We start from the raw sequence: 27,055 nt of genomic DNA, 5'->3' as shown, positions 1-27,055 counted from the left end.
TGAATGTAAATAGAATTCTCAACTATGAACAGCAAGTAAATTAATCTCCTGCTGATGCTCTGAATCAACCATCCCCCTCATGAACTAAAGCAAGAGCCAGAGTAACGGTGAGCAGTCTTCTGTCTCGCCCTCCCCCACTATGGAAAGGTGGCAGAAAAAGAGAGGTCAAGCTTACCTCTACCTTTCTTTTCTCTCAGATTTCCCTACTACCTACCTTTTTCTAAAATTAGTAATTTTTATACTGATTATATATCAAAATTATCATATTCTGGATATACTGGGCTATATAAAATATGGTACTAAAATTAACTTCACCTGGCTACTAAACATTATTAAATTACACATGTGGCTTGCATTCTATTTTTATTGGACAGCACTGCTTTGGAGCATAATCAGGGTATAACCACAACAATATATCGTCTCTTATTAAAAAAAAAAAGATAAAACTGAATGACAGAATCTTCGGAGTAATATTCACAAAGCAAAGATTTGATCCTAATTAAAATTTTAGTAAAATTAGAAAAATTTAACCTTGCTCTATAAAAAAAAATCAAGAAATTTGTCTTAATAAAGTTTAAGTCAAAACTATTTTTTTGATGAAAATTCATCAAGAATGGTACAATTCTGATTGAAATCTCTGTTCTGAAAGCCAGGGGCATGACATCCTAATGGCCAAAATAAGAGGGTAAAAATCTCTCAAACTCCTCAGAATACAAGTTAGTCCTGAACTTCTGTGACAGAGAACGGAGAACCCTGCGTATGCTTGCAGGCATGCCCGGGGGTGGGGGGGGAGGGGGTCCAAACTCATGTCATTTCAACGTATTCTGATATTCGAGTCTAGAGAGAGACCCTCAGAATTTGGGGGGAGGGCAGGAAAGAAGCAGGAGAGGTTTAGGACAGAAAGCCGATACCGACTTCCAAAGCCCCTACGGACTTCTCTAGTTCTCGAGGCACCCATATTTTCCTCCCATCAGAGATTCTGAAGATTTCTCCACAAAAACCGAACACTAATTCAAACCACAATTTGAAATCAGAACTGTATTTATATAGGCAGACAAAATAATGGTTATTCAGAAATCGGTTTTTAGCCAAATATAATATCCCTGTGAAATAATCTAACATGCCAACATAACTCTTTGGAAGTTACAAAAAGGCAGGGGGATATACTTTCAAGTTGAGCAATAAAGCAACTGAGACTAGTCTAGTCTAGAGGAAGAGTCACTCTAAGCACACGGCATCCTCGCGTCACAGCCCCTTCTCTGTAGTACCTGGAGAGGGCACCCTGGTCCTCCTCACTTGACTTACAATCAAAACTGAACATAAAATGTAACTACTACCAATCCACTCATCGTAACGTTACATTTCACTTGTCGTTAGTAACACTGCACCGTAATGCTATCTTCAGAGCACATCGTAAAATTAAGTCACGCTCCTTACAAAGTCCTTCGGCTATTGCATGACTTAGCTCTCTTGGACAAGGCTCAAGTCAGATTTTTCACAGTCACCTGACTGAGGAAAGGGATTGGAACAGGACTTGAAGGTCAGCAGAATGTATGAATCACAGTCCTGTAATAAGACCTGGCTGTCATCAGGGCCAGACGTTGTTGCCTGTTCTGTAAAATATGCATGCTTAATCTCAAAGGATTTTGAATCTACTGATTAAATGTGACTTTTCTAAACAGTGAAGTGCTATATAAAGCATTAGGACTCATTCATCTGATTTCTTAAAGTAACAAAATAATCCACCTTTTAACTTACCCCTAACCAATATCAATAACATATCACTTTGGTTAATATTAACACTGATAATTTTGCCTCCATTTTGTCTTATCCTCTTTTGGAACCAAGGCAAAGGAGCCAAGAGAAGGAAGAAAAAAATGTTAGATTATTTCATTCATAGATATGTTGGTAAATAAACGAAGCCTAGGGGTGCCTGGGTGGCTCAGTTGGTTAAGCATTCGACCTCGGTTCAGGTCGTGATCTTGCGGTTTGTGAGTTCAAGCCCTACATCGGGCTCGATGCTGACAGCTCAGAGTCTGGGGCCTGCTTTGGATTCTGTGTCTCTCTTTCTCTCTGCCCCTCACCTGCTCATGCTCTGTCTCTGTCAATAATAAATAAACATTTAAAAAATAATCTTAAAAAAAAATAAATGGAGTCTAAGGTCTTAGTTATACTACTACCTAAAAAATAAATTTAAATCTAATATATGAAATCCAATATAAGGAAAGTTAGCGTCTTCATTTAATTAAATATAATAAAAGCAAAGGCTACAAGTTAGATGGTCTTTTTATTACAGAATGTCAACTTAATACATGATCACTTTCTTTATAACATCAAATAGTATTTTTTAAGGAAATCTTGTATTTAATACTTGAAGTTATGGCATACTGGCATCTGCTTTTTTTTACTCCATTCTTTTCAACCGTATGATAGAATTTTAAGGTCTAGATACAGTACATGGTGAGTGCTTTGTCATTCCATAACTGTAATTATTCACTGATGAATGAAAAGTAAGTTTTGAAATTCTACTTCCTAGCAAGGAACTCAGAAGAAAAGTGTTTTATTGATACAGTATAACCTCATTCATTTGAATTTCACTAGATCAGAATCTGGACTACAGATATAGCCAACAGTGAGGTCTCCTGCATTATTTGTATGATTCATTATAGTTACTATGTGCACGTAAGATATTTTATATATAAATGTCTTTAATGGAACCAGATCAAATTTCTTTTCCCTCCCTCTACCCTCCTTCCTCAATCCTTTAGTGTGAACTCAAATAATTTGTGCTGCATTTTTCCATATTGAAACAAAAATTTTTCATAAGACTGGATACTGTGAATCAAATTACAGATTTCATGTTAAAAGGTTCACAAAGACTAGCCATATCCCCAAAGGGCAGCCTGCAGTTTTGTCAGAGAAGACTCAACTCATTATACTCACGTTGCCACTTACGGAGGTACCATCCTCACTCCAGAAAGTAAGGACGGACGGATGGACGGCTAAGCCGCAGGCTGCGCCTCCTTCCTGAAAGCTCCCTGTTGCGAATCTGCACTGACCAAATCCGGCCCCCAAAAATGTTTTTTCAGCCCAGACAAGTTGTTTTAAATTCAGTGTCACATAAAACACTGGACTAGTTCACACACAAGTCTACATTTCCAGGGTCTCCTGAAGGACCCGGAGATCCGGCAGCACTGGGCCCACAGGCTGCCCGGTACCGGCCGGGTGGAGCCGACTCGGCTGCCTCCGTGAGAAACCCTCCAACCCGCCGCTGCCCCTGCTTGGGTCTGTCTGTTCCGGTCTGTCGTCATGACCTGGGCGCCAGTCTACAATCCGTGTTTGTGGTCCACACTTACAGCTTCCTTTCTCCACAGTGACTACCCACTTGCACCTCCGCCTTCCCTTTGGTCATGACCAGTCACCAGATCTTCCCCAGTTTCAGATACACGAGTCCCTCCCCTGATCAGGACCGCCCCTCCCCAGCTCCCTGCCTGTGAGCCGTCACTCAGGTGAGCTCAGGCCTGCCGCGCCAGCCGCCTCCCCCTGCCACGCCACCGCCACCAAGCAGACTGCACGGTTCCTTCCTTTCGAAACGTGTTGCATGTGTGTGATTGCATGCAATCTTCCATTTCATGCCTGACTATAAACCTCCTGAAAGTACCAGCCCCCCATCTTTGTATCTCCGGTGTCTATTCCGGTGCTAGGTGCACGGCAGGAAGCAATGAATTTTTGATAAGTAATGCAAGAATGATTCCTTTTTCTCTAGGAAGGGGGACTATCTTGGAAGAAGAGACCACAGGACAAAAAGAAGAAGTGATTTATGTTCTGAATTACTCCATCCAGAGGAGGGAAAATACACAAAACGTTAACTCAAAACATTCTCATCTCTACATAATTTATTTTTTCCTTTGTACTTAGAAGATTTAATAAAAACACACATTTAAAAGTATAACCATGAAGTTTAAAAGGGCTTATTTACCTAATCGATACTAACCTTTTTCTTTACTAAAATTTTGGCATTGTCTAGTATACCCAGATGTTTATATCATCACAAATAATTTTTTAACCATTTATGGCAATTCAGAAAACTGCATCTGGTATTTCTTATATGTTTCCTCTAAAATCACCACTTCTGCCAAAAACATCTATAAAGAAATCCCTCAAAAGGTCTGGGTAACAAAGCGTCTGGGAATGTATTTGGCCTATGTTCAACAGGACATTATATGTTTTCTTGTATAAATCATGTCCTGGAAAAACGGAATGTCTTTATTTAAAATAAAAACTCCACCATCTAGCATCACTAAGATAGTTCCATGAAAAACATTTTAAATCTCTCTTATATTTGTAGCTTTAAAACATACTTGTATGCTTCATATTACAGTAGGTTTACTGGGACGTATTTTATACGTTCTTTTAGATTTTCTTCAAAAAAAAAAATCCCACCACACAGGGTAAGGAAATTTTCCATCCTCAGTTTGATACATTTTTTAAAAAGCAGTCACCAAAACTTCTTAAAATCTTTTTAAGTGATCCAAAAGCCTTGACAACCTCACCAAAGAAGATGTACGCATAGTAAACAAACATATGAAAAGATGCTCCACATTACTCGTCATCAGGGAAAACACGGCGTCACCGCACACTGTGGCCAAGTCATGCGACCCCGACCACAGCAGGTGCCGTGAGGAGGAGCCCGGGGGTGCTCAGATCCTGGCGGCAGGGACGCAGACCGGAGCGGCCACTCTGGAACAGTCTGGCTTTCTTACAAAACTAAACCCACTCTTCCCATACGCTGCAGCCACCACACTCCTCGGTATTTACACAAAGGAGCTGAAAACTTCCATCCACACAAAATCCTGCCCACGAGTGTTTATAGCAACCTCAGTCATAATTGCCAAAATGTGGAAGCGGCCGAGGCGTCCTTCAGTGGGTGAGTGGTGGGTGCAGACAGTGGAGTATTACTCAGCGCTAAAGAGAAATGAGCCTTCAAACTCTGAAAAGACACGGTGGAACTTTAAATGCAGATTACTAAGTGAAAGAAGCTGATCCGACAGGGCCACAGACTGTCTGATTCCAACCATGTGACATTCTGGAAAGGCGAACACTATGGAGGCAGTAAGACTGGCGGCTTCCAGAGGGCGGGGGAGGGGAAAAAGAGGAACAGGCAGAACACAAAGGACTTTTAAGGCGGTGACACTCCTCTGTGTGACACTGTGATATGACTCATCACACACTTGCCCAAACCCTCAGAATACAGAACACCAGGGGTGAACCCTACGGTAAACCGAGGACTTTGAGTGATCACCACGTGTCACTGTAGGTTCATCCTTGGTATATAAACACAAAAAGTACCATTCTGGTGAGCGATGTTGATAACAGAGGGAAACCGGTTACAGGGGAAATGCCTTTACCTCCCTCTCAATTTCGTTGTAAACCTAAAACGGCTCTAAAAGATAGTTTTTAAAAACTAACAACAACGACAATAAATTTAAGGAGCAGCTATAGACTGGCAGGCAGGCAAATCAAAAGATATTTCCAATGCTAGAATCTAAGTTTGTATTTATTGTTTATGATAACTTTTCTTTGTGCATCATAACATTCACCATCCTCCTTCTGAATAATTGTTATCAAAACAAGTACTATTTCACGCTTTCTATTTCAATTTTATCCCATCTTCTCATCTACGCAGGGAACGGCCTCAGGGATGAAGGCAGGGAACAAGAAGTGAAAGAAGGCAAGCGTCCATCTTGCCGTCAGTAGAGCGAGGTCACAGCTCTTCCCACGGGTCAGCTGCAGTCGCGGGTTCCAGAGGCGTGCACCTCCCACGTGTGACGAGTGCACACAGATTCTGACCCTGATCAATTCACAACAGTCAGGAAAAGACACGGTCGTCCTACCTGCTTCACAGAGGACCAGTGTCTTAAGTTTGAAAATCAGGAATACAGGATGGTGTGGAAAGTATGTCTTTGGAACTATATTGAACAAAAACACTTCCAGGTGACATGCTGGAAGCATAATTTACAGAAAGGAAGAAAGCAGTATTTCTTCTACCAGCCAACATTCTTGATTAAAATACAGCACCTATCGGATCTTAGGATTTCCTTTCAATGTCATTTTTGGAGAAAGAGGTCACACTAGGAGGGCACGGGAGAGAGAAGTCCTTACATTTTGGGGGTGAAATCCTACTACTAGTTTAGGGCTCTGCTCCAGATCCTTTCCCCCCCAGAGTGCCCCTGACCCTCAATGAGCTTCTGAGAGAAGCAAACAGGCACTGTCTTGGGACCAGGGCGGCGCCGTCCTCCCCGGGGAACCTCCTCTGGACCTACGCGAGGTGCTACTCCCTTAACCGAGCCCCTTGGACAAAAGGACCCTCTCTAGCGTCTCAGCCAGCATCTAACGCAAAGCCAAGTAGTTGGTTCTCAGTGATTACTTAATGCCTGGTAAGTACCTTCGTACCTTTCACATAAGGCCTGTAAGCACCCTGAGCCTAAAGCTACAGTTTCAGTACCAAGCACGGACAGTTGTGACTCTAACAACTACTGAGATCATCAAAGAGCTACTGTTTTAATACTGGTGTTATAGGCAACCGCTCTCTTTTCATAGGTTTGACCAGAATGAATCATCTCATCTCTGGGAGCAACAACATAACCAAGCATTTTGAGTAAAATACCACTTTTAAAGTGAGTTTCCCAACATTGTTTAAATGTTGCAACTGCATATCAACGAATCATCAGTCGAAAGATGCTTAGAAATAAAACAATGCTTTGCTTCTACAATTCAAGCTCTACGTACTTTCTTGCAACAAAAGCCAATCTGTCTTTTTCCAAATTGTTTCTCCTGGCAAATATTTTCGCTGTCTGGCCAAGTTTTGTGTTAAAAATAAAGTACAGTATTACAACATCAATCAACATTTAAAGTACTTAATGATCTATGAAAGAAAATATACAGTGATTCTTTTGAAACAACCAAGCCAATCAAGATTTTATTTATATTATCAAATCAAGAGTGCAGCTTTGAGGAAATAAAATCACATTTGTGTTTACAGATAGAAAAGCAGTATTAAACACTGAGGTAATAAAAGAAAACAGACTGTTAAGAAGAGGCAAGAATGTAAATGGCAAGCATGACTTAAAGACACAAGAGAACGGTCTCTTCACTCCCTTCTCCGCCTGTGCATCCCCGGCCTCCTGCCTGAGCTCCCAAATACCTGCTGCCCATGCATCACAGAGCTTTCCTGCGGCTGATGTTTACCCCCACAAGACGAGCCCGAAGTTCCCACACATCCGCACTGCACGGTCACTGTAACGTTCTGCAGCAGCAGGGACCCAGCTGCCCAAGCTTGGTCAGGTATCATCTGAACCTGATACATTCTACTACTGGGAGTTAAAGCTGAGTGTCTGAACTGGTTCTAAGTAGCGCAAGGACTCATACTATTTGTCAGTTACAGTAAGTCACCTAACCTTTAATCGTACCATCGTCGACTGGAAACGACTCCAGTAGATAAAAGAGGGTGTGGCCTTAAATATTCTATAAACAGCAGCACCCCACAGAGCACGGGCACGTCAGAGACCCATGAGTTGGCTCAGAACACTGTTTTTTTCCTTCCATTAGTCCAGCACTACCCTAAGCTGTCAATTCCCTGGCCAATCCCTTGGGTACCCAGTGTGTTCTCTCTGGGTTGGCCATAGGTCTTCAGATAATGCGATAGTTTTTGCTCTGGCATTTTCCCAATAAATACGGCCTTCCCATAGGAGCGACCGTTTCAACATGGAGGGCACAATATAGAGGATGCTGCCCTATCTTTAAAGGAGATGGAGAAATAAATACAGAACAAAATACAGATCAAACTATAAATAACCATTTTCCTGGCAGGATCAAAATAAAGTAACATGGGAAGATAAGAGCTTTGGTCAAAGGCAAAAAGATCAGAGTTTGAGAGTTCAAATCTCCGTTCCTTTGACTTGTAAAATGGAACTCGTATCACCTACTTTAGAATTGCTTGTGAAGAGTAAGTAAGAGAAGGCTGCATATTATAGAGTATATGTTACATAAAGTGTTCATGATGCTCAACATGCAACGGTGTCCTTGCTGCCCAGTCCAGCCCCCTAGGAGATAGAGTTCCAAGGCTGGCCAAGTCCAACGGAATAAACAGAGGACTTTTAGTTGGGCAGTGATTTGCTTCAGAATCAAGTCATCTGAGGACAACTACCTCACATAATGTAGCTTATGTTTTTCGTATTTCTACAAGTCTCAGCTCTGCTGTCTGTCTTTAGATTTAGGACAACTTCCTTTCAGCTGTCTTGTCCACTGGTCCCCAGGCCTCAGTGCTTCCTGCTTGCTTGCCTTCTTAGTGTCCAAGTCATGGTTTCTGTCACCTGACAGCATCTCTGCTGTGCCGTCTCCTCCTAATTTTGCCTATTTCTAATTTCTATTTTATGTCAATAAAGTGTTGTGTGGTACTTCTTAATTCCTCAATTACATACCGTGGCGCTACCACACCCAACCCAGATACCTGAAGGCGGTACCTTTCTAGGTTCCACATCAGCTTTCTGATCACTTTGAATCACTACCTACCGAATGCAGCCCTAGGAATAGCTTCAGCTTCCTGGGGATCCCTAAATCAGAGATTAAATGATGACCTGCCAACACAGTCAGCTGTTAGAGTCAATGAAGCATTATGAACCACCTGAGCACTTGAGGCCCCGCCGAGAATCCTCAGCACAGGACTCCCCCGCAGGGGCTGGCGGGGCCGGCCCTACAAGCACCGCACAATCACGTAACTGAGGGCCTGTATGTAAAGCAACACGGATAATCATGAAAAGCTAGTTACAGCCAGACATTCATTCCACAAGAAATTACTCTTCTGCTTGAGAATCCTGTCTTAACACATCCGATGGCTTTAGGTAAGATGGAGACAGAATGATCAGGGAACTCCAAACCATAAAAAGTCAGGTCAGGGAAATCAAGTCCCTTGACGGTCCACAGGGTGACAACCAACACAACCGGACTGCCTCGATATCCAGGACACTAACTGGACAGTGGGGCCAACTCTGGACTCCGGTTTCACGAGGACCCTGTTGAAACTGAAGCAAGCTGGTCGTGGGAGACGGAAACGGAAGTCACGCCCGGGGGAAGGAAGCGGGCCTCATGCAACGTCACCAACGCAGGCGAGGAGACCACATCTGATTCAACACTAGTGAATGTAGTGGGGGAGCGGTGGGGAAGGAAAAGAAAAAACACCTACTTTGTTTTTTAAGTTCTTCAATTTGTTCTTCCTTTAAATCTAACTGTTCTGTAAGTCTTGACGCTGAATCCAACGCAGCATTGGCTTCATCAAACCGCTCCTGTGGACGAAAAGTTCATTAGAAAGCAGTGTGGAATAACTAGTTCACAAACGACAGGGCTGGAAGACAGAGTCAGTCAACCCTCTTACAGTCGGCTGACGAAGCTGTACCGCCGTGGGCTCGGGCAGTCCGCACAGCAAGCAGCAAAGACAGGCCCGCACTTCTCAGCACGCTACTGTCTCCCTTAGAACCAAATAAAACCAGGATGCTACTAAAAGACAATATGGTGACAAAAGGGGGAAAAAAGTGACAATAACAATAAAAACTACAAAAAGCAGATACAAAAAAGTCAAGGAATTCAACAAATGTTCTTTAATTTTTGCAAGTCGGAGGGGTATAAAATGACATTTCATTACTTTATTACTTTCATTTTTACTTCCCTAACTGCTAGTGAATTTGAGTGTTTTTCCATTTTTACAGAAACTTTACAGGTGGGTTTTTTAAATTAGAAAAATGTTTTAATGTTTATTTATTTTGAGAGAGAGAGAAACACAGCGAGCAGCAGTAGGGGAGACCCAGGCAGGCTCTGCGCCACCTGCGTGGAGCCTGATGCGGGGCTCAGGCCCACAAACTACGAGATCACGCCCTGAACCAAGGACCCAGGGTCCCCTAGGGGTGCTTTTCTATGAAAACTTCTTTGTAGACCTTGCCCATTTCTCCTCTGAACTTTCTCGTTTGTTTATAAAAGCACCTTGCAGAGTAAATGTGAAACCCTGGTCACCAGTGCTACAAGGATTATCTGCCAGATCTGTCATGTGTCTGTTGACCGCATAATACCTTTTGCCATGTACAAAAGCATTTAAACTGCATATAGTCACACATGTCCCACTTTACTTTTACAGATTCTCGAGTTTTCGTCTTGCTTAGGCCCCTCCTTGCCCCTCAACTCTACATGTGGTCCCCCAGGTTTCCTTGCAAAGTCGTTTTAATATTTACATCTTTCAACCAGTGTTTCTCAATAGATGTGTTTTTGACATTCCTGGTCCCCACCCACTAAACGCCAGGAGACCCATCAAGTCACCGTTACAACCAAAAACAGCCCCAGGTTTCCAGTGCCGCTCCCAGTCCAGAATCCCTGGAATTTACTTTGGTAGATGGTGTAAGATAGGGATCCGATTTAATTTTCCTCCACATAGACAGCCAGCTGTGGCAACATCGCTTATCAGTTAGTCTATCCTTTTTCCATTAAGTTGAAATTAGTTTAGGATTTGGTTTTAAATTCTCAAATATATCCTAGGCTCTACTTCTGGATTCTCCTCTATTCCCCTAATCTAGTCAATATGGTATTGATTAAAGACTCTGGGCTGATATTTAGTAAGCAAGTTCCTCCTTCCTGTGTGTTGTTCTTTCACACAATTTTCTTGGCTATCTAGAGTATTCTCCCATGTAAATTTCAGGCCAAGTCTTACCATCTTCAATCAGAGTGAATATTTTTGACGTGTCGCCTCAGATAAGCTAGAGCCTCCAGTTATGCAGTCACACATAATCTAGATGTTGCTGTGAAGGTATGTTGCAAATGTAATCAAAGCCCCTCATCAGCTGACTTTAAGGAAGGCATTTATCCTGAATAATCAGGGTGGACCTGACTGAGCTAGCTGAAAGTCCTTGTTGAAGGCAAGGCTGAGCCTTCCCCGAAAGGAGAAGAAATTCCTGCTGCGGAGTGCAACTTCAGCCCTTCCCATGGAGCTCTGTCCTGCTTGTGATTTTTTTTCCTGACCACCTCTGGAGAGCAACTTGGCCTATGCTTGTGAGTGCCAGCCTGCATGTGATGCGATCGTCCCCCTGTGACCACCAACTCCCATAATCACACTGCCGATTCTTTATAATGAATCTCATAGATGTGCATCTCTACGTATCACATGTATCAGTGTGGGGGCCTGTGCACACCCCCTACACCCCCTAATGGTTCTGCTTCTCAGGCTGAATCCTGAATGAAACTAAACATGTTACATACAGAATTTAATACTTGAAATCTACAAAACTAAATGTAGTATAAAAGAAATTAAATAAACTTTCAATTTTTTCAACATCATAGTATTTATATTGAAGAAATTATTAAAGCTCAAAACTATACTAAGACTCTTTCTGAAATTAACATTTAGACTTCATTATTCTTTCTACCTTTTGTTTGGGTTGTATTTCACTAATTTCAGCTTTTATTTTTACTAATTCCCACATAGTTTTTTCTGATTTATTTTGTTTGTTTTCTAAGTATATGTTACATTTTAAATTTTTAAAAAGGTAATAAACCTAGTTTAAAAAGAAGATCTGGACTTCTCATAGTATCAGAGACATGATTCTCTGGACCCACTGGGAACAACTCAAAGTGTTAGATAAAATATCTTTTTAAATATATTAATGAGCTGACCAGAATATAAGCATAAATGGCCAATAAACATATTAACAGATGGCTGATTTGGGGGCACCGGGGTGGCTCAGTCGATTGAGCATCTGACTTCAGCTCAGGCCATGATCTCAGAGCTCGTGAGTTTGAGCCCCACGTCAGGCTCTGTGCTGACAGCTCAGATCCTGGAGCCTGCTACAGATTCTGTGTCTCCCTCTCTCTCTGTCCTTCCCCCAGTCACTCTGTCTCTCTCTCAAAAATAAATTTAAAAAAAATTAGAAGATGTTTGATTTCATTAGCAGTCAGACAAAAACTGAAACCACAGGAAGACAGCCCTTCCCACCTAGCCCACTGGCAAAAACAAAAAGCGCCGACAATGCGGAGTGCTGCTGAGGATGCAGAGCAGGGCCCTCACGCTCCACTGGAAGGGATACATTAGCACAACCGCTTTAGAAAGTAACTTGCCACGACTGAATAAAGTTGAAATGGCCCATAAATATCTCAGGACTCAGCAGGTGCAATCACGAAGGCCTGAAAGAAACCCTTGAACACGTGCACCAGGAGACGTAAACAAGGAAGCCCATGCTATCTGTATAACAGGTAACGGCAAGGTCTTTTACCAGTGAGATGGGTAAATTATACACTCATGTGATAATACAACGGTGAAAACAATAAGCCACGCACACATAGGAACACACAGTACACGGCTATAACTCGTGAATAGAATAGAATATTAAGTGAAAGAAAAGCAAGTTTCAAGAGAATTACTGAATTTACATACATTTCAAAATTCCATCTATACAGAGTTCAAAAACATGCAACACCATACAACGTACTGTATGGAGATGCAAATATATGTAATAAAACCATAAAGGAAAGCAAGGGGTGATGAGCATAACGTTTTGGACTGGTGGTTATCTCTGAAGTAATAACCAGGGGGGCGATATGGGGCGCAGCAGGAACTTGCAAGGATAACATTTCTTCCCTTATACTGGGTGGCAAGGGGTTATCTGCAGTATTGTTATTCTTACACTGTATATGTATTATCTAAGTACTATTTTGCAGCCACTGAGTATTTAATAACAATTTCAAAACTTTGTCTTCTTTTAATAGGAATTTAACAGGCCTGAACAACATACTTACCACTAGTAACAGGGAAACAAATAATACTTTCCACCAGCTATCAATAAAGTCTACTTATATCTTAGAAAAGTTCATCCTAGGGGTACCTGGGGTGGCTCAGTCAGTTACGTGTCCAACTTCCACTCAGGTCATGATCTCACAGTTCGTGAGTTTGAGTCCCATGATGGGCTGTGTGCTGACAGCTCAGAGCCCAAAGCCTGTTTCAGATTCTGTGTCTCACCCCACTCCCCACCCCCCATCCCTCCCTGGCTCTCACAGTCTCTCTCTCTCTCAAAAATAAACATTAAAAAAATTTTGCTAAAAAAGAAAAGTTCAGCCTGAATTCTTTTTTTTTTTAATGTTTGTTTATTTTTGACAGACTGAAGCGCGAACAGGGGAGGGTCAGAAAGAGAGGTACAGAATCTGAAGCAGGCTCCAGGTTCTGAGCTAGCTGTCAGCACAGAGCCTGACGTGGGCCTTGAACCCACAAACCATCAGATCATGACCTGAGCCAAAGTTGGACACTCAACCGACTGAGCCATTCAGGTGCCCCTCAGACTAAATTCTTAAAGTCAATCACTTTCATGTCATCTTTATTCACGGGGGTTCATTCTATCTTTATTTTGTATATAATTCTTGTACATATGAAATATAATACAGATATTTTATTGTTATTTTTTATTTTAGAGAATGCACACGCACGTGTGAGCAGGGGAGAGGGGCAGAGGGAGGGAGAGGGAGAGAGGGAGGAAGAGGAAGAGAGAGAGAGAGAGAGAGAGAGAGAGAGAGAGCGCGCACGTGAGCGAGCGCAGGAGAATCTTAAGCAGGCTCTATCCACACTCAGCAGGGAGCCCAAGGTGGGCTCAATCCCACAACCCTGGGATCATGACCTGAGCCAAAATCCAGTCAAACGCTAAACTGACTGAGACACCCAGGCACCCAAAGAAAGACATTTTAAAGGATTATGCTGCAAAAGAAAAAGATTTAAAAGATAATACACATTATCCTTTAAATAATATTCATTACTTAAATGTACATACATACACATTTACATCACATATACATTAAATAATATACATTACACATATTTTAATCCATGTGAAATAAAGTGGTGAATATATCTGGTTGAAAAGAGAAAATTATAGTTACAAGTATAGATTGTTTTTTTAGCAGCCCCTAAAACACTGATCTATGCTAAAAAAAAATTAAAATTTCCCATCAGCTCTGGGTGCCTGGGTGGCTCAGTCCATTAAGCATATAACTCTTGACTTCAACTCAGGGCATGATCTCATGGTTCATGAGTTCAAGTCCCGCATCAGGATCTACACGGACAGTACACAGAGTCTGCCTGGGCCTCTCTCTCCTTCTCTCTCTGCCCCTCCCTGCATGCTCACACTCTCTCCTCCTCAAAAATGAACAAACTTAAATAAATAAATAAAAATTTAAGAAATAACATTCCCAACATCTCATATTTGTTTTGTCTACTCTAAACTGGAAGTCACATGGGGAAAAGCCTGACTATCCTGTTCACTTTTATGCCACAGCACAGGGTACCCAAGTAAGACACTTAAACAATATTTGCTGAAATTAATTGTTCAGGAGATTATTTCTAAGATAAAGATGCTACAAATGTTCATGAATAGTAATATTCACAAGAGAAAACTGTTTTGACCCACCTGCAATGAGAGCAGTTTTCCTTCTAGATTTTCTGCCTTTTTCTTCCATTCACCTACAAGCTGTTTGTGCTTCTCTAGTTCGGCAGAATACATAGCTTTCTCCTCTACAGAGAAAAAAAAATACATTAGCATTCTGCAATTATGTGATAAAATTCAAATTTTAAACCACTTGAGAAGTTTTTTTAACATACATATTTTTACTTATTTTTGAGAGTACAACAGAGAATTTGATGGGCCCCGTGCTGACAGTAGAGAGGCCAATGCAGGGCTTGAACTCACCAACCATGAGATCATAACCTGAGCTGAAGTCAAATGCTCAACCAACTGAGCCACCCAGGCGCCCCTAAGCCACTTGAAACTTTTAATAGTTCAACAAAATCAGTTCAAACGTATCAACAAGAAAATGATACACACCGCAGTAACTTTCCTCTGCCATAAATCCTTCTCCGCCTTGTCTATCGTGCATTCCTCCCTCTTTTCAGAACTCCACTCAAATATCTCCTCCTTGGCAAAGCCTTCTCTATGGCCACATAACTTTGCACACATGTCCATTCTGGTTAGGTACAGCAGGCCTAGAGGACTCTTATCTTAAAATTCAAGACTTCAACCATGAGAAAGCCTGAAGATTTACCTATGCATGAATTTGCAGGTTTGCTTGGGCACAGAGCCTCACAGCCCCTCCTCACCGGCCCCTCCCCAGCAGTTAATGCACTGCCAGGGGCTGCCGAATGTATGGATAAACAATCGGGTGGGCGCGATGAATGAGCTAATAAAGGAGGCACATCCGCGGGTGGTGGGTAACTACGAAAAAGCTATTTGGTTATCGGGGTAAAATTGTTCTCTGGTCACAACTCCCGTGTCTCCAGAAAAGTATCTTCCACCTGGACTGGACACTGTAGTTAACTCAAAGTAGAGATGAATGGCTGAGAACAAGTTAATCGATATTCAAAGGGCGGTGATTACCAATGATCAATTCTCTGAAGTAGATTCAACCTCTGACCAGTATCCCAAAGCTTAAGCGCTGTTCCAGCGGTCCCCTCTTCAGCCCATGATCATCCTTTCTACATTACTTCCTCCCTCGCCAACTCTCACCTTCGCTGATCGTAATAGGATTCCAAAACATGTTTTTAATAATTATTATTCATGTTCTCCAGTCAAAACGGTAAAAGGTCTACGCTGACTTGCTGATGGCTACTTATTGTATCCTCCTACAAGAGGGTAACTTTTCAAAGACCCCCCCATGTCTATTTTAAAATAGCACCAAAATAAGCCAAAATTCCCGATAACTACAGGAATCTCTCTTCGCTGAAGCCTGACCACACAGCTCACCTTGCTGGAAATGCTCCAGCACCATCTGCAGGTTGGAGAGCGACACGGCATACTGCTTGACCTGCTCCTGGGAGACAGAGAGCTGCAGGGCGGTCTCATCCCTCTGCTTGGAGACGACATTCAGCTGCTCCTGCAAAGACTCTACCTGCAGACTGGCTTGATGGCTTTGGACACAAAGAATACACGTCACATTGTTTCTATTTACTTTAACAGCATAAAACATCTTTCCTACTTCCAACTGAGCCACCTGAGTGCCTCCATTTTGCCCGCTTTTAAATGTGCATTCCAGTGGCACGAGGTATATTCACTCGCACTGCTGCACAACCAGCACCGCCCCCATCTGCCCCCGGGAAGCTCCACCTCCACTGAACAGTAACTCTCCGCTCCCGGCACAGAGCCTTCCGCTTTGTCTCTATGAATCTGACCCTCCTTATTTTATTGCATTAATTTCAAGTTAGACTTCAAAGAAACATGAAGACTTCCTCTGATCTTTGTTCTCCCTGTTTTGTTAATTCAATCATTCTTCCCCAAAAGTGACTTTGAACAAATGGCAGTCATTTTAAAGATTAGAAGCTGGACTAAACAAGAAGCATCAGTATAATAAAAGTTAACAAACAGCCTGCAACTTTCAAGTTTCCAGGTGAAAACTGTAAGATGTAACTTATCATAAAATTGTGAGTTGCAGGGGGCCTTGGAAGTCATTTTGTCCAGCTTCCGACCCACCAAGCAATGGACCCTGACACCTCCCTGGCTTTGACACTTGCACTTATGATGAGCTCACAACTTTCCAAAGGCGATCCCATTGACAAAACGTTCTGATTACAAGTTAATGCCCTTTACTATCATCTATCTTTCTCCTTACATTAAATAAAATAACTCCTACGGCTGCCCCAAATAATAAATCAGAGGTTCTGAAGAGATTTATGTAGCACCTACCCAGGCTTATGTCACTGATGTACTTCCTTAATGTATAATGATTACAAACAAAATACCGCAATAGCCTTCCCTAGGTTTTTAATATCCAGTTAATTAATTCTTTTTCAAGAACAGTCCATTAGAGCCCACCAAGGGCAGCTCACTTTAAGAAACTTTATACAACAGCACCCTCTTGTGGGAAGAGTAGTAAATTGCTAATCAACAGACTGAACTCTGCCCTCACATGTTCCTGGACTTTAAGCAACGTTGCTAGTTAGCATATCACTCAACAGGTGATTTTAAGGATGAGACGGGCCATGATGTCACTCAAAAAGTTAATAAATACCAGGTTATTACTATAGTTAGGTAAGGGCTCAAAATACAATAATCTGGTTTATAGATCTGAGTCACTAATTCAATAAGTATTACTAAACATCTATTAAACTATGTGTAATAACATATGCTGTGGGAAGGTACAAAATAAATGGCATCATCCCTACTCCCAATGACCTTACATTTCACGGGACGGGTGAAGACAGAAGACAGGTCAACAATTATTCGTACCCTAAAGTAAAACATTAAGTGCGCTATCAAAGACTCAAACGAAGCATTCTGCAGATTCAAAAGAAAAACACCACACCAGGATTTGGTTTTGAATTTGAGGAGTGGGAGGCTAAATGAGGCACTTCTCATGAAGGAAACGCTATTTGAAGAACAGGTAGGATGAACAGAGGAACTGGTAGGAATCCGGCCCACTCCTCAGCTAGAGGAACATGAAATGAAAGAGCAGAACCAGGAACACGGTAGCCCAAGCTAACGGACTCGGACAGCTTGGCTGCGTGCAGATGGCTGTACGAAAGTAGGCTAAGGTGGCCGAGAGCCCAGAAACACGTTTTTTTAAGAGAGAGAGTGCCCACACACAAGCAGTAGAGGGAGAATATCTTCTTTTTTTTAAACATTTAGGAACTTTCCAGGTCTGAGCTGTCAGTGCAGAGTCCGACATGAGGCCAGAACTCACAAACCATGAGATCATGACCTGAGCTGAAGTCAGGTGCTTAACTGACTGAGCCACCCACGAGCCCGGAGGAAGAGAGAACCTTAAGCAGGCTCCATGCCCAGCGCAGAGCCTGGGGGTGGGTGCGGGGTGATATCGTGACCTGAGCCTAAAGAAATCAAGAGTCAGATACTTAACTAAGTCACCCACGTGCCCCCAAAACTATTTTAATTAGAGAAAAATAAGGGCCTGAAAATTTGAAGATCAATTCTATAGTCTGAGGATGTTTTGGCATTTCTGCAAATGTGAAACACATGCACAAACGATCACTCATTGTTGTAGTTCTCATTTTAAGTAAGTTTTTCTGAAACTGAAGGTACGCTAATACCCCCGCAAAGGCGGGGGAGTTCGCTGCAAAGCGCTGCCTCTGCGGGCCTCTGACCCCTTCGCAGAGGTCAGCTCCCATCTCCTCAGACCTCCCGCAGCAGCATGCATAGTGAAGAAAGAAAAGAAAGACGTACATACCACTAATGGAAACATACATGGACATGATTTTTCTGGAAGATTATTTGACAGTACACCTCAACATTTTTTTTAAATGCCCTTTCAAGCAGAACTGCCAGTTCTCAAAATTTATGCTAAGGAACTGATTTGACATCAACACAAAAATATCTATCTTGGGATACTATGGCAGCACTCTCAGTAACCGCAAAAAGATGGAACATTTCTAAATGTCCAGTAATAAGGGACTGGATTACAGAAATTACGGGCAGTCCGAAGAACGGTGTAAGACGTAGCATCAAATGACACCGCAGAAACACGACCTCCGTCAAGCACGGTTTAACACGCGCTGGCGCTCACAGGACGTACAGACGGTTACAAAACAGTACGAATAGTATGGTCTCAATTTTGTCTTAAAAATACATATAGAGTATGTACACACACACACAAGCAGCACGCAAACGCATGAAAAAGGATGGTCTCTGGGTGGGTGGGGCAGGGATTTACGATCTTTTTGGTTTATGTAACTTTCCTGAAGTGGAAAATATGTTTTTGTATTAAACAAGAAATAGAAAAAAAAAGAAGACGACACTTCTTATTGAGAGAACTAACATTTTAAACTCTGTTAAGCAGGGACTCAATCGTGCCAACATGATGAGGCCGCCATGAAAACTCACGAGGAGAGAGGGCTGGGAGCGGTGGGAGGTGTGGAGAGCGGTGCCCGCCGGGACACTGCCCGACGCCTGACCCTCCGCGTCTCCTCCACCTGCCAGTTCTGGAGTTAAAGGCTTTCATAATAATGGCATTCTGGCGAAAATAAAATTTTAGGTAAAAACAGAAGTAGGGACGGACCTAGTAACTGAAAAGTTCTAACGAACCAAGAGTTAGTTCATACTGCCCTGCGTCTTCCCCTTGCTACATCTTGTACTCTCCCCCTTCTAATATCCAAAACCTGTTCCACCTTCGATTATTTGATTAAGCATAAAAATCACACAAATCAAATTAGTTCTTTGGGAGCCTGACAAAAGCTAATTAAAATCAGTCAGAATTTAAGTCTAAACTCCTAAAATGATGCGAGGCTATTATCTAGGGTCACAGATTCAGAGACAGCTATACACTTATCATGATTTAAAAAAAAAAAAAAAAGCCTTTTTTAAAAAAAAGAAAAAAAAAAGGGAAAGAGAGAATCCGAGCGAGCTGTCTGAATGCCTGGTCCGGCCAGGAGTCACAGACCTGCGCATAAAGCCACACACACACCGAGCCGACCTCGGGGCAGGTCACTAACCCTCTCCGCCCTCAGCCTCTTCGTCTGTAAAACGGAGATAATAAATCCGTAAGAACAAGAGTAGGGAACCTCGGGGAGAGGCTTCCTAATCCTGACACCCAAGAAGTATTCTGTTAATGCGAGTGCTGTGAAGGGGAAAAGTTACCTTGCATTTTCCATTGCATTAGAAGATGAAACCAGCTTTTCCTCCAATACTGTGACTTTTTTTCTCAGTTTGGCCTCTCTGTCTTCTGCAGCCAAAGCTTCACGGGTGTAAGAATCCTCTGATTCTAAAAGATGGTTACGCAATCTCTCTAGCTCCTGGTTTAGGCGTAATTCTTTGTCGTGTAAATGTTGAACCTAGGCGGAGGACACCTCTTTATTTTTCTTCTCTCCCCTCTACAAGCCACTTTATTATCAAATCTTTTGCCCATTACTGAAGTATATTAATTATATACTAATTTCTCAGACTGCAAGATGAATTTGTATTAGAAAAAAAGTCCAAATTCAACTTGAATACTCATCTGGAAGCTTTGCTTTGTTTTTTGTTTTTCATTTAAAAAATTTTTTTTAATGTTTATTTATTTTTGAGAGATAGAGACACAGAGTATGAATGGGGAGGGACAGAGAGAGAGGGAGACACAGAATCAGAAGCAGGCTCCAGGCTCTGAGCCAGCTGTCAGCACAGAGCCCGATGCGGGGCTCAAACCCGCGAACCATGAAATCATGACCTGAGCTGAAGTCAGACGCTTAACCAACTGAGCCGCCCAGGCGTCCCTGGAAGGTTTACTTTGTAAGATGGCATTTGCTGTGACTATAATGGAAATGGAATTGTACAAAGTACTGGATCTTTGTGACAGATCATCTTTTTAGTAAAAATTCCATTTTTTCATACTTTTTGGGTGAGAAATTTTTAATTTTTTTACACTAGATTATGGTTAACACTGCTATACTAGTTTCAAGTGTGTAATACAGCGATTCAATAACTCTATACAGTCCGCTCTGCTCACCGTAAGTGCACTTATCATCTGGCACGTACATTATTACAGTATTATTGACAATATTCCCTATGATGGATTTTACATCCCTGTGACTTACTTATAACCAGAAATTTTTACCTCTTCATCCACTTGTCCTCTTTCACCCCTCCCCTCCAGTAACCACCAGTTTGTTTCCCATACTTATGACTCTGCTTCGCTGCTTTGGTTTTTTGATCCCACATAAGTGAAACCATATGGTACTTTCTTTTCTGCATCTCATGTGTTTCTTTTAGCATTATACTCTCTAGGTCCATCCACACTGCTGCAAATATCAAGATCATATTCCTTTTTATGTATAACATTCCCCTCTGTGTGTGTGTGTGTGTGTGTATCACATCTTCTTTATCCATTCATCTCTCGATGGACACTAGGGCTACTTCCGTATCTTGGCTGTTGTAAATAATGCTGCAGTAAACATAAGGGTGCATGTATCTTTCTAAATTCGTGTTTTCATTTTCTTCGGGTAAATAACCAGTAGTGGACTACTGGATCGTATGATATTTCTATTCTTAATTTTTTGAGGAACCTCCATTCTGTTTTCCGCAGTGGTTGCACCAATGGGAACAATTTTTTTATATCCAAGATATGCCATGGTTTTCACTTTTGGAAACGGAAATAAAATGCACTCTGGGAGATCAAAATCCTACTATAGCACATCAGAAGAATGCATAGAAAACAATCATCTCAGAGAGAAATTTTAACTGATAAATCATTCTAGCTTTCTTACTTAATAGTTACTAAGCTTTTGGCTTAAATCACTGTTTCTCTATAGAGAGAGCGTACCTCGTTCTGTAAAGCACTGTTTTCCATCTGCTTCTGTTTCAGGGCCAACATGACCTGGTCTCTCTCCTGTTGAAACTTAACAGTCTTCTCTTGCATCGACTTAACTGCATTTAAAAGCTGATTTAACTCTCCGGTCTTGCCCTTGTGGAAAGAAAATAACTTTCGCTTTAAGAAAAATACACTTAAAAAGAGATATATTTTCTTCATTAAATAATTTTGTAATATAGTTAACCATGTCACAGTCGTCAAAAAACAAAGAGAGTCTGAGAAACTAGACATACTGTGTGTCTTGGATGGCGTCCTGAACAGAAAAAAGACGTCTGATAAAATACTCAAATAAAGTATGAACTTTAGTTAGTAATAATACATCAATGCTGGTTAATCAGTTGTTACAAATGTATCCCAGAAATGGAAGACGTTAACAAATATGGGAAACCGGGTTTGAGGCATATGGGAACTCTTACTATCTCTGCAACTTCTCAAAATAATCACAGTATTCTGAAAGAAAACGTTTATCAGAAATGTTTTTAAAAGAATTCAAAAGATATGGTCTCTTCAAATTTACCCTGTGAACAACAAAATGTTCAAGGTCCCCAAATCCCTAGGAGAGGAGGAGTGTGTGTGCATGCGTCTTCACTGGACACGCACCTGTTACCACAGAAAGTTCAAGTCATGGCAGCGAAGAGACGAGAAAGGCATTTCAACTGTTCTGTTTTCTGAAGAAAATTATTAATGGCTACTAAAGTCTTTTTAAATGAACCTGCTGCTAAAAATTATCTGGAGAAATCTAGTAATTTGGGGGAGAAACCCTCCAGGTATGTCTGAGAAACATTTATTTCGAATGAATCACAAGACCTTGAAGTATTTCTGAATCAACAGCTTCACACTCCCCTTCCAAAGACAATTGTCAAGAAAGTGACCAGCCGACTGGAAAATCTCCTCCGCCCCAGTTTTCCTGTACAACCCATCCCCAACATACCTGCTCTTTTTCTTTCAGTAGCTGCTCAAAAGCAAGAGCCTTTTCCTTCATGGAGTGGCACTCAAACTCCTTTTCTCGAAGCATCATGGAAAACTTCATATTGGTCTCCTGTAATGCTTGATACTCAGTTTCCTTTTCCCTCGTTGTTTCCACGATTTTTTCATTTTCCTCTTTGAGTTTCCCAACGTCCATTTCTAAAATCAGTATCCGCTCCTTCAGGTTTGTTACCGCCTGCCTCAGTAGTTCATTTTCATTCACTTTGTTAGTGAAATTTTCATTTAACGAAAGTAACTGATCACTTTTGGCTTTGATTAAGAGGTCTTTCTCCTTAAGGGACTTTTGTAAAACTTCTTGTTTCTCTTTCAGCTGCTTAATTTCTGAATCAGTCTGTTCGTGCTCTTTTCTCCCCAGCTCTGAGGACGCAGCAATCGAATCAGACAATCGGTGATTATTTTCCTGGAGCGTTTTGATTGTTGCATCTTTTTCCTGCAGTGATTTTCTTAGTTCCTCCAGCTCTCGTTGAGAAGCCTCGCTCGATGCGCCGGGCCTGACTGTTCGAAAGGATTCTGCCGGCTGAGAAGCAAGCAAGGACCCCGAGGAGAGCTGAGGCGAGATAATATCCAGTTTTCCTAGAAGGAGATCTTTGGTGTTGCAAAGCTGCCCTATGCTGAGCTGAACTTGGGCTAATTCCTGCCCGAAGCTTTTGAGTTTGGTTTCATTCTGCTCGTAACTTTGGATCAGGCCCGTGTAGTCCACCTGTAACTTGGAATTGTTGTCGCTGTCGACCAAGACCTGGGCCTGCAGCTGGTGCAGCTCCTCCTGAAGCTGGGCGGACTCGTGCTGCATGTTCTGGACCGTGGTCATCACCTGCTGTTTCCACTCCTCCATCTTCTTCACCTGCTGTTTTAACTTGTCGCGTTCCTGCAGGAGCTCCTCAAACTGGTTACTGTTGACACCCCCGACCTCACTCCCAGTGCCGGACGTTTGTAAAACCGTTAGTAAGGTCTGACATTTCTGACTCAAGGCATCTATTTCAATGTCTTTTTCACGAATGATACGTGATAAATTCTGCACGGTTTCTCTGAACATGTCTTGACCACCACCTTCGGAACGAGTGGCCAATTTCTTATTTTCGTCTTGCAGCTTCACGAGAGCTGCTTCTTTGGCGGCAACTATATCCATCATTTTGTGGTACTCTGTTTTCAGCTGGCTATTTTCCCTGGTCTTCTCGCTCAAAACAGCTAAGACTTGTTCTCGCTCCATCACATAGGCCTGCAGCTGCTGCTGAAGGTAAACGACATCCTGGGTGTAGGAAGCCGAGGAAATTCTCGCGTGAAGAGCTTGGATCTCCACGTCCTTCTGTTGGATGATCTGCGTCAGCTTCCCAACCTCATCTTTGGACAGCTGATCAATCTGTTTCGTTAAGGATATGTTCTTTTCATTTAGGAGCTTAATCTCCAGTTCCCGTTCTTTTATTCCTTTCACTAATCTCTCTGTTTCAGCTTTAGATAAATCATGCTTTTCACTGCCATTTTCTATATTAAGGCTCTGTACTTTCGTTTCTTGAAAGAGATCCGAATTCTCCGTTTGAACGTCCTGCCTTTCTTCATGCAACTGGGTTTTGATCAGTTCGATTGTTTTTTGCAAACTCTTAATCTCCTCATCTTTCTCTAAAAAGAGCTGGGTGTGTGTGACAGCCATTTGCTCGTGCTGGCATCTAAACTCATCCATTTCCTTCTTCTGCTCCTCTAAAGACTGAAGCAGCTGCATTCTACTCTGGTTTTGATCTTCAATTATCTTTTGATGGTGTTTTATTTCCTCCTCGAGGTTACCCTTGATCACATTCAGCTGCAACACGGCCGCCTCTAGCTCGGTGACGCTATCGAGGGGCTTGGGCTCCGCCAGGGGCGCAGCTCGACTCTGCTGGTCCCGGAGTCGTTCCAGCTCCTCCTTCAGATGATTGTTTTCTTCCTTCATGGACCCAAGGCTTCTGTCTTTTTCCTCTATGGTTTGCTTTAAAATTTCACTTTTTCTTAAGGCCTGACTATGTTTATCTAATTCCTCCTGAAGCTCTGAACCTCTTTCTTTCAGTTTTTTAATACAAATGTCCTTCTCGCTTAGAAGTTGTGTCAATTTTTTCTGCTCTTCTAAACTAGATGACAAAACTCCCTTCGTTTCCTTACGATCAGTGTCCATCTGTTCAAGGTTCTTTTTGAGTTCTGCTATTTCAAAGTCTTTCTCTTCACAGAGTTTCATCAAACGCTGCTGCTCCCGCTGTGAAGCAGAGGTACTCAAATCACGGGCCTCTGATAATTCTTCAATCATCTGCTCATACCTATTGGCTTCTTCCAACCGCCTCTCTTCAGCCCGACTCAGTTCTGCTTCTAACTGCCCTTTTTCCAGGTTTAAAACCTCCACAACAGTGTTTCTTTCCAGAGAAATCTGATTGCTCCCAGCAATGGAGTCTTCCAACTGACGTCTTACATCCTCACATGCTAAAGCCAACTTTTCATTTTCCATTTTGAGATCAGAGGCAACTTTGTTTAAATTGTCATTGAGTTGCTCTATTTCTGAAAGACTGTGCTTTAAGCTTCTGACTTCGGCCTCCCTTTCTTTAAGTAACTCATCCTTAAAATCACTGCCAGAGTCTTGATTTAGAGATTGAGTTAACTCATCCCTGACTCTGGAAAGCTCTTCCTCATTTTGTTTAATATGCTCCTTAAGTCCAGAGTTCTCCTTCTGCATATTTAAATTACTTTTTTGTGATCTGTTTAGCTCATCTACTAAATCTTCTACTCTGACCTCAAGCTTCTGCTTGGCTAAATGCAGGTCATTCAGGGCCAGTTCACTTTGAACTAACTTTTCTTTCTGCACATCTAACTCTTTAGTCATGTTCCTTTTATCGTCTTCAAGCTCATGGACTCTCTTTTTTTCATCATTTAGATCTTTTTTCAGTTTACTAATGATGCTGTCTTCCTCATTTTGTTGTTTTGACAGCTGATCTTTTATCAGAATCATGTGCTGAAAAACAATTTGCACAGTAACATTAAGACATGCTCTCATTTTAGCCACCTAAGGAAAATTTTGTAAAATGTCATAATAGAAGAATAATCCTCAGATATTTCTAATCCTTCTTAAAACAGTACTTTTTTTAAAAATCCCACCAAAATTATTTACTAGTATCTTACAGCAAATGTATTTCATCACGTTAAAGATTAGGATTTAAAACCAGAGAAGGTAAGTAAGTCTTTCATCTTCACCTCTAAACATTGGAGCAGGAGTCAATAAACCACAGTCCGGGGTCAAATTAGGCCTGCCACCTGGTTTTGTAAATCAAGTCTTATTGGAACACAACGACATTCACTGTCTACAAGGGCAGAGTGAAGCCAACTGAGACCACTATATGGGATGCAACACCAGAAATATTCACTATCTAACCCTTTCCAGAAAAAGTTTGCCAACCTCCATGACTAGATTATCAATGAAGCAAAATATTGATTAAATCACAGAAAAAATTTTTAATTTTTAAAAAATGTTTTTATTTATTTTGGAGAGGCATGGAGAGACAACGTGAGCAGGGGAGGGTCAGAGAGAGGGAGATACAGAATCTGAAGCAGGCTCCAGGCTCTGAGCTAACTGTCAGCACAGAGCCTGATGAGAGGCTTGAACCCACAAACCGTGAGATCATGACCTGAGCCAAAGCCGACGCTTAACCGACTGAGCCACCCAGGCGCCCCTAAATCACAAATTTAAATCACACCCATCGCTTTTGCCTGTTAACCCAGCATTCCGTCTACTGAGAACAGTGTGCCGCCACCACGTCATGTCTGTCACGTTACCTGTGTGGCTTCTTGGTTCTGTCTGTCTAATTCCTCTAACTCAGCTAGCAGTGTTTCCTTCTCCGTAAGACTCTGACTGAGTTCCTGTTCCTTTGCCTCCAAAGTCAGTCTTAAGTCATGTAATGTGGAGTTCAAATCCATGTCTCTTGCAGCTGTACTTTTAATTACTTCATATTCACTGTTCAACTTTAAAAGTGATACCTGAAGTTCCTCCTTAAACGACAAGAAGGGGAAAAAAACAACATACACTGTCAGTTGGAAAAAGACACCAAAAGATTACTTATATCTATATATCTAGACACACACACACACACACACACACACACACACACACACGGGAATCTATTCTCAGATGCCTGTCTCGGAAAGTTATTGAATAACACTTCAGCAATGATACAGAAAATTCAACAAACCAGACTTCCCTCGTGCAATTTTATGTGCACCTTCAGGCAAATATTTCTATAAGATCAGAAGTAACATCAGAGTTGATGGAATGGCTGTTGAGGTTTCTAGCTCCAGCTTCTTCTTTACACAAAAACTTTCCCACTTGGGAGCCTTCCTGATCCCCCCGTCCCCCACCCCAAGCACCGCTGTCTTCTCTTCTGTCTGCTCCTTCCCTCCCACCGCACACAGTTTTTCAAAACATCCCAAAGTCTCCCAGCCCTCTGTGCTCTTCCCCTGGCGTCCAGTCTCCAATAGCCACAACCTAAATAAGCATCTATAAAAATCAATGGTCATTCATTCTAAAGTTTGTCCTCCCTAATCAGAACACAAAAGGCTCCTTTTCCCTTGTTAAAGGGACCTCCCTTAGTAAGGGCTCCTGTCGGAACATGAAGCGTTTCTATGACCCAAGAAAGCACATACCTTCCTTCCCTTCCCATCTAACTTGAACACAGACTAGGTTCGCCTCTTGCAGGCTGAACATTTC

At 42.0% G+C, this 27,055-nt stretch overlaps 1 protein-coding gene across 5 annotated transcripts in view; it reads right to left on the bottom strand.

The window, feature by feature from the left end:
• The window catches only part of TRIP11 (thyroid hormone receptor interactor 11), a 64,054-nt gene that overhangs the window by 11,294 nt on the left and 25,705 nt on the right, over window positions 1-27,055 (bottom strand). For all 5 annotated transcript variants that reach the window (XM_029950583.1, XM_029950584.1, XM_029950585.1 and 2 more), the window contains 7 exons: window positions 26,128-26,340; window positions 22,289-25,309; window positions 21,310-21,450; window positions 19,653-19,846; window positions 15,813-15,976; window positions 14,484-14,587; window positions 9,242-9,341 (listed from right to left, as the gene is read on the bottom strand). In XM_029950583.1, the coding sequence (XP_029806443.1) occupies window positions 9,242-9,341; window positions 14,484-14,587; window positions 15,813-15,976; window positions 19,653-19,846; window positions 21,310-21,450; window positions 22,289-25,309; window positions 26,128-26,340 (3,937 nt within the window). The remainder of the gene's footprint in view (window positions 1-9,241; window positions 9,342-14,483; window positions 14,588-15,812; window positions 15,977-19,652; window positions 19,847-21,309; window positions 21,451-22,288; window positions 25,310-26,127; window positions 26,341-27,055) is intronic.

The sequence above is a fragment of the Suricata suricatta genome, chromosome 9 (genome assembly GCF_006229205.1).
Source record: "Suricata suricatta isolate VVHF042 chromosome 9, meerkat_22Aug2017_6uvM2_HiC, whole genome shotgun sequence".
Lineage (NCBI taxonomy): Eukaryota > Metazoa > Chordata > Mammalia > Carnivora > Herpestidae > Suricata > Suricata suricatta.
Note: the sequence above shows the minus strand (reverse complement) of the source record. Positions and strands in the feature narration are given on the sequence as shown.